This window comes from Arachis ipaensis, chromosome B5, assembly GCF_059453495.1.
Source record: "Arachis ipaensis isolate K30076 ecotype BB chromosome B5, ASM5945349v1, whole genome shotgun sequence".
In the NCBI taxonomy this organism is placed as follows: domain Eukaryota; kingdom Viridiplantae; phylum Streptophyta; class Magnoliopsida; order Fabales; family Fabaceae; genus Arachis; species Arachis ipaensis.
Window position 1 is genome coordinate 132102471 of NC_142440.1, and position 7364 is coordinate 132109834.

The 7364-nt window shown below is 34.1% G+C and overlaps 2 protein-coding genes across 2 annotated transcripts; one reads left to right on the plus strand and one right to left on the minus strand.

Moving 5' to 3' along the window:
• Positions 1-408: 408 nt before the first annotated feature.
• LOC107643977 (ferredoxin thioredoxin reductase catalytic beta chain family protein) lies at positions 409-5530 on the plus strand. The gene is made up of 6 exons (XM_016347740.3): positions 409-611; positions 1358-1470; positions 3673-3722; positions 3861-3932; positions 4560-4620; positions 5311-5530. The coding sequence occupies exons 1-6, from the start codon at positions 506-508 to the stop codon at positions 5353-5355; spliced, it is 447 nt and encodes a 148-aa protein (XP_016203226.1). The 5' UTR covers positions 409-505; the 3' UTR covers positions 5356-5530.
• Positions 5531-5642: 112 nt separating this feature from the next.
• Positions 5643-7153, minus strand: PMZ (zinc finger (AN1-like) family protein). The gene is made up of 3 exons (XM_088488492.1): positions 7121-7153; positions 6840-6969; positions 5643-6268 (listed from the first exon to the last, which is right to left on the minus strand). Exons 2-3 carry the CDS (start codon positions 6945-6947, stop codon positions 5783-5785), a joined length of 594 nt encoding a protein of 197 aa, XP_088344618.1. The 5' UTR covers positions 6948-6969; positions 7121-7153; the 3' UTR covers positions 5643-5782.
• Positions 7154-7364: the final 211 nt, after the last annotated feature.

Consider the following 7364-nt stretch of genomic DNA (forward strand, 5'->3'; position numbering starts at 1 on the left):
GTTGTCCCATCATAATGCGAAGTCTCGTCTAGTCTGTTGATGTCTCCATCCTTACCAACTGCGCGCCATCATCGTATTTATCGATAATATGGTCAGAAAAGGGTAAAATTGAGAAAAAAGTGGTTAAAAAGTTTAAATTGGAGCCAGTCAAACACTGTCAATGACATATATTTATAGCCGTCCCACAGCCTTATATCGTTTACATTGTAAACGAGATAAGCAAGCGACAAATTTGGATAATAACTTTTAAAATTATATAATTCAGTAATTATTACATTTATTTAATTTATTTAAATAAAAAATTCTTAATTTTTCTATTAAAAATATTAATCACCTGATATTTATTTTATAAGAAAAAATAAAAAGGAAGACCATCAATAACACGTATCATCATATAAATGAAACGCAGCACAAAATTCCATTTTATTTATTGTGAGACTCACACAAACTTGGAAGCCACACACTCAGATACCAGTTCCTTCTGTTGCAGTGGAAACCGCCACCAATGACTTCCCATGCTTCTTCTTCCGCCGCTGCCGCCTTCGCTCTCCCCGTTTCCTCCGCCACTTCTTCTATCCGCCGCCGCAATCCCACTCTCGTTCGAGCCCAAGGTAAGTTCCTTTTTTTATCCTTATTATTGTGCCACTGATTCTACTTCCAATTTTCCACATTCGAATTGAGTTCTAGCTTTGGTTATGTTTAGTTGCTTTCTGATCTTGTTGCGAAAATGCTCTTTTTTAAGTTCTAACTGAATTTTGAAATTCTTATTTTTTATTATTATTTTAAGATAATTATTAGCACTCATTTTGTGAGGCGTGAAATGGATTTTGATTTTTGATGTCAAATCTTGTTTTTATTTCTATTTTTTTTTTCTTTTGTCAAATTTCAATGCTTTTTGGCTTTTGAATCTAGCAGAACTTGGCGAAGCTAAAAGTTTGTCTGCTGCATATCCATTTTACGTTTGTGGAGATGTGTATAAGAATAAGAAATTAATTGTATTTTCGTTTTTCAAACTAATTTTTTTAAGATGTTTGCTCAGCATTTATAAAATTTATTTTAGGTAAAATTAATTCTGATAGAATTAAGTTAGAGGCTTAGATTTGGTTTTCACAAACTTATGTTCGGCGGTTCCTCTAAAAATGATTATGGCAGCAAGTGAAGATTTTTTGCTTCAATTAATATTAAAATCAATTTTGGAGGCAAGAATTTCTTTTGAGACTTGAGAGTTAGGCAAAAAAATTAGCAAAATCAATTTTACCATCTCCCCACTCTGTTCTGATTTTGTAATGGTTTTGACTTCAATTTGGTGATTCGTTAACATATTGCTTCTATTTAAATAATTTGGTTGTTTTTCCAGTGGAACCATCAGATAAATCTGTTGAAATTATGAGGAAGTTCTCAGAGCAGTATGCACGCAGGTCAGGAACATATTTTTGTGTTGATAAGGGAGTCACCTCTGTTGTTATCAAGGTATATTCTCTATCTTTGCCATATGAATTATATAAGTGAATATGATGTAAACTTCCTATAAATAGTTTCCCAAGTTTTAAGTAGTGATCTTTGTCAAATAGATATCTCATAGTTCGTGCTCCTTATAGTTGTTGTCAATGAACTGTAGCTCAAGAAGCATCTTATTACCAATCATAAATAAAAATGTCCCTTTGGTCGGTGCTGTGACTCTTGATTCAGCAAGTCTTTGTTGGCTGATATTTTGAAACTTCATAACGGTGAGGTGAGTGAGTTCTGTTCTTTGGTTGGCATTGTTGCCTCTCAATGTAAATGAAACATAAGTATCACAATAAATTAAGAAAGAGCTACTTGAATTTAAACATTCTTTGTGGGATATGCACTCATGAGGTAGTGTATTAGTGCCGGTGCAACTATGCAATTAGATCTATGCTAGGTACCTCGGGCATTACTTTCATAAGGTTCGCTACAGAGTGCATTTAGTGTTCTGAATTGTGCTGGAATTTACTTCGTGTTTATGTTCATATTTTTCAATTTTGCTTCTTAGGTTGTGAAGCATTTGATCATTTCATTTCTATTAGTATTGATAAGAAATAGTATGATACTCTTGTCAATGATACTAGAAGGCCATTGTCTTCAGTTTTTGAGAATTCAAGAGTTGAAAATGAATACTAGTTTTTTTAATTGAGTTCTTCACGATCCAAAGTGGACGTCTTAGCTTGTTTGGTAAGGCAAACACCCATTTGAAATATTAGTTTTTCTTGATGCAATACATTTCTGGTGCGGCTTTAGGGATCTTATATGAGTATGTGAGAAAATAGTATGGCTGGACCAAATTTGACTTCTGCATGCATCATATTGCTCCTTGCTTTGTAAATTTTGCAAGGATAATTATAGTTTCCTGCTCCTATAACAGAATTTTCTGAGAAAATAATATGATATCATGACATTTCACTATATTGATACTACAAAAAATACAATAATAATAAATATCAGTAACAATGTTATGAAGGCGCCCCTTCAATCATAGACTAGTGCATGCCACTCCCGAGAAGTATTATGTGTTGTATTCTACCTCTCCCAAAGCAGAACATGTTGTGATTTGAGCTTTTTATTTTCACTTCATTCAATTGAACCTATCTGTACAACTATCTCATATGACCATGTTACCAAGCAGCTAGAATTGTCAATTAATTATGTTGAAATCATACAAATATGATAGGCTTATTCCATATTGGAGAAAATTATATCTGTGATGGATGAGATATAAGAATGGTGATGATAATTATCTAATCTGTGATATATCTCTACTCCTCTGTAAAAAGGGTTGAGACACACTAACTTTCTTCTGGTAACATTTTGTTTCCAAGTTTAAGAGAAGTTAAGAGAAGTATTTTAATGATGGAAGTCACAAATATTACCCCAAATTTTGTTAGTGATCCTGAATTTATGACTGGCTCATTCACCGAACAGCCATATTAATTGCTACTTAGAATAGTAGGGTGTAGTCCTATTACTTAGGGGCAGCAGAAGAGATTGACAATGAGAATAACAGTGGTGTCTTCGTATCCAATAACAAGAGGGTGGATAATATAGAAGGTATTCCAATGGCTTGAAGTAGAGAGAAATTACTGTTGAAACTATTAAAAAAGATTTATATGTTAATGTTTTAAATACGATAAAAGAAAATGTTGTCCAATCTATTGAGCGCTTTGTGCCAACATAACCGAGTGGGGCAGGATTTTTTTGGTATTGTTCATATTGACGAGCAAAATTTTCAAACTTTACTATATCACAAGTTTAGGGAGGTATATTACAACACGTAAAAGCTTATAGGGGCAAATTGCACCATGCACATAGTATATAAGGCCAGCTAGTAGTAGTAAGGACAGTGTTTACACTAGTTCATTTTTATGTGGAAAATGCAGTATTAGAAAAGAGAAAAGTAAGTGAAATTTAGGTTGCTGCAAATATTGACATGTTAGAATGGAAGTTATAAAATTTCTTGAAGCAGTTCTATGTTCAAGTAATGAGATGCATTTTAGTTTTCTTATTTTTTTTTCCCCATTAATGAGATATATTTCAATTCTGAAAATGACATCAGAATGAATTTATACATTTGCTAATAGATGAATGCAACTGATTTTAGAATTGTAATTCTCTCAAGTAATCTGTTCTTTTGTTTTTCTATGTATTTTGGAACAGGGGTTGGCTGACCATAAAGACTCATTGGGTGCTCCACTATGCCCTTGCCGGTAGAAACTTGTTCTTTTAACTAGTTTTCCCTCATAATTTCCGTCTTTATCCTGTAATTCTGGCTGTATGGTTTAATGGATAATTGAATTCATATTGGTGTTTTTTTAAGTTTTTAACTCAAAATACTTGTGTTTTAGGCATTACGACGATAAAGCTGCTGAGGCTGCACAGGGCTTTTGGAACTGCCCATGTGTTCCCATGCGAGAAAGGTAGGAATATTTTTATAACTACTGGAACATATATGGCTCCTCTGGAATTAACTTATCAAGTTCAAAGATATATGTTTAGAGCAAGCAAGTTTTATTACAATAAGATATTGTCTATCTAAATTAGATTTAGGATTGTATTGATAAAGATTCAGTAAACTGCTTGTATGTCATTCTTGGCTGTGGTTATGCAGTGATTATGCTATGAAAACAGAAATATTTATCCATAAAACAACTGTATCAAATGCACAAGTATAGACTATAGCCATGCAGTTGGTTTGCTAAACCTAATATATTGAAGAATCAAGATGTAGGTCAAAATAAACTCTGCCTTAAACTGTTGTCACCGCATTCTTGTTTGGTCACATTAGTAACCTGGAGTTCTTTTCATAGTTTCTGTTTTGGTCACAAGCAGTGTTACTTTAGCTGTTCTGATTACTGATTAGTAATATGATGTTCTGATCCCCGGTGAAGTTTATGCTATAGAAGCCATCATATATTTTGTACTTTTGTTGTTCGTCAAGAAATGTGGATTAAAATATATGAAACTTACGAAACTTAGTTATGCCCCCCAAATGTCTCACCTTGATTTTTTGGTCACAACTCAGTTATTATCATTTCATTTGGCAGGAAGGAGTGCCACTGCATGCTCTTTCTCACTCCTGACAATGATTTTGCAGGCAAGGAGCAGGTAAGTACCTTAATTTCATTCGTTCTAATTAGGGATAGCAAAACTCCCTGAAACGTGGGGATCTCCGCGGGGACTGCCCCAAATGGGGATCTGAAGACGGAGAATTTTCTCCGTGGGAATGGGGATGGGGGTAAAATTCCCTCGAAGCAGGCGCGGGGATCTGAACAGGGATTTTTGCCCCGTCCCCACTAATCTCCGAATTACTAAATTTATTTAAATATCTTTAATAATTTTTTTAATGTAAATTTTTTAGTCATTTCCAATCTCTTCTCTCCCTGACTATGGTGTGTTATTTTATATTTTTAGACTTATAATCTTGGACAATACTCCATTTGTATGTTGTAATAATATTTTGTGATTTTTTAGATTTTTTATTAGAATTTTTATATAAGTTATTAATATAAAGAGATGGAAAATAGGGTCTCCGCGGGAAATGGGATCCCCGCGGGGAATGGAAATGGGGGACAGTATTTCCCCCGCCCCCTGCCCTCCCCGTTGCCATCCCTAGTTCTGCCCTCCCCGTTGCCATCCCTAGTTCTAATTTTGATTTAGGTTGTCATGAATCATGATTACATCTTACTTTCTATGCTGTGTTCTTATTTCAGTTACTATGATTTCCCTCCTTGGAAGAGGTCTGTGTGTTGATTTAGAATACACATATATATTACAACCAGTTTTGCTGCTTTGCAGGCAATCACCTTGGATGAGATTAAAGAAGCAACAGCAAATATGTAACAAGCTATTTTTATATTTAGCTACTTGTTACAAATCTGTATCTCTAAAACAAACAAGCAAAAGGAAAAATGTAATAATGCCTACCCAAAATCATGTGTAATATTAATTTTTTGTTCTTTCTGAATAGTTACAATGTATTTGTCCTATCACAAAGCTCATTCATTTTACCACTTCATTCTTTTGGATCTGATGTTAAAGAGCAACTATACTTTTACACCCAGTTTTGTGTTATCTTTTTAGCACATAATGATCTGCTATTGCTAAACCGTCACAATCAAAGTAATCTATTTCGAATACCAAAAAAAAAGTAATCTATTTCAACCTTGGAGAATGTACATGAAAGCACCACTTTCATTCCATGCCATAAAAACTAAAGCATTACATGGTCACATAAGAACGAATAAATTTCCAATCTATAATCCTTGTCTCAGTATGCCTTAACAGAAGGATTTCTAGGAGCTGAAGCAGAACTACCTCCCCCACTCTTGCCACACTCTTGTTCGGTCCTCGAGGCGAAAGCGGCCAAGAACTTGTTATTCCACCATCCACTAGCAGAAGCAGGAGCCGTAACCGACACTGACACTGGACTCGACGCTGCTCTACCACAAGCATGATCCGCGGGAAAACGGTGCTTGAGGCACACCTTAATGTGGCAAGTTTTACACGTACTGGAATTTGAGAAGGTTAGAACCTCCTTGCAACGCTTTACAGGGCAAATTGGTTTCTTCTTATTTTGGGGGTCACAAGTTCCTGAGTTTTGGTGCTTCTTCAAGATGGCCTCCTCGTCCTGTCCTCCATGTCCTGTAGTCTCAATAGAAATCGAACATGTTTCACAAATTATGACTTTTCTGCTGTTGTGGTCGGACTTGGGGCAAGAATGGGACATGTAGGATCGGTGTTCCAAACAGAATACCTGTACAATTTATCACATTCACAGCAGTTTCTTCAATTTAAAATGAACCATAAATGTGAATATATATCGTAGATCGTTTAAAATTGCAGCTCAAAACCTATAATTACGTCCCTAACTTTTAGTTTGTGGTTCATGCAACTACATTATAATAGCAATTGGAAATCCATGAATTGTCTACAATCTCTTCTAATAATATCAATGATTCAACCTAATTGCAAACGAAATTTAAAATTATCAATTAAATTATATGTAATTATCATTCTAAAATTATTATATTGTTGAGTTTCAAAGTCTATACTTATATTCCTAAAAGTATTATACCAAAGAAAAAAAGATATTTGACATTAGATAATTTCTGTTTTTTTTAATATATTTTTATTGAATAAAAGAATAAGTTTATTTTACGATATATATTCGTAGTTAAAAAACCCTGCAATTGGGTCAATGAATATGTCAAGATACAAGTTAACGGAGCAAGAGATGGAATATCATAACTAAAAAATAGGAAAGGTGTTCCAAATTTGAATTTACGTGTGAAGAGGCAAAAAAAAAAAAAAAAAAAGAACGGTACCTGTTTGCAGCCTTCACAGGTGAAAGGGAGAAAATCAAGTTGTTTACAATCTGGTTGCTGGCAGTGTTTACCCAAATCTGGAAAAGCTTCTGTGCCACCTCCTCCCATATTTTCAAAGCCTTTTGTTACTCTGATAATAATTGAAAGAAAGATAGAATTGAGATGATAAGATTTTTATGAAGTGAATAAGGATGGGAAACAGAACAAGAAGAAAACGTGTATTTATAGGTTTGGTATGTCTTGTGGCCTAAGTCAGAAAATATGGGAAGGAGATAACTAACCGTGTGAAAGTGTAAACAGAAGATTCCAGATAGTGGCGGGCGCATCACAATTGGGCGGCTACGCCTACGCGCTCTCGTTTATATAACGGATCTATATTACTTTTTTTTTTTAATAATTATTTAGTATTTCTATTCTGTTATATTTTTGTTACCATTCTTTAAATTTATAACATTCGCAAGGCTTCACTTTAAATAGAAACAACAAACTAGTAAAAAAAAAAAAAAAAACAAATAGAAACAACAA

Excerpts from the sequence above, each read along its gene's own strand:
- PMZ (XM_088488492.1), bottom strand. The coding sequence starts at position 6,947 with ATGGGAGGAGGTGGCACAGAAGCTTTTCCAGATTTGGGTAAACACTGC. Across the intron at positions 6,269-6,839 it reads CCTGTGAAGGCTGCAAACAG|GTATTCTGTTTGGAACACCG; the intron begins GTACCGTTCTTT and ends TAAATTGTACAG.
- LOC107643977 (XM_016347740.3), top strand. The coding sequence starts at position 506 with ATGACTTCCCATGCTTCTTCTTCCGCCGCTGCCGCCTTCGCTCTCCCC. Across the intron at positions 1,471-3,672 it reads TCACCTCTGTTGTTATCAAG|GGGTTGGCTGACCATAAAGA; the intron begins GTATATTCTCTA and ends ATTTTGGAACAG. Across the intron at positions 4,621-5,310 it reads ATTTTGCAGGCAAGGAGCAG|GCAATCACCTTGGATGAGAT; the intron begins GTAAGTACCTTA and ends GCTGCTTTGCAG.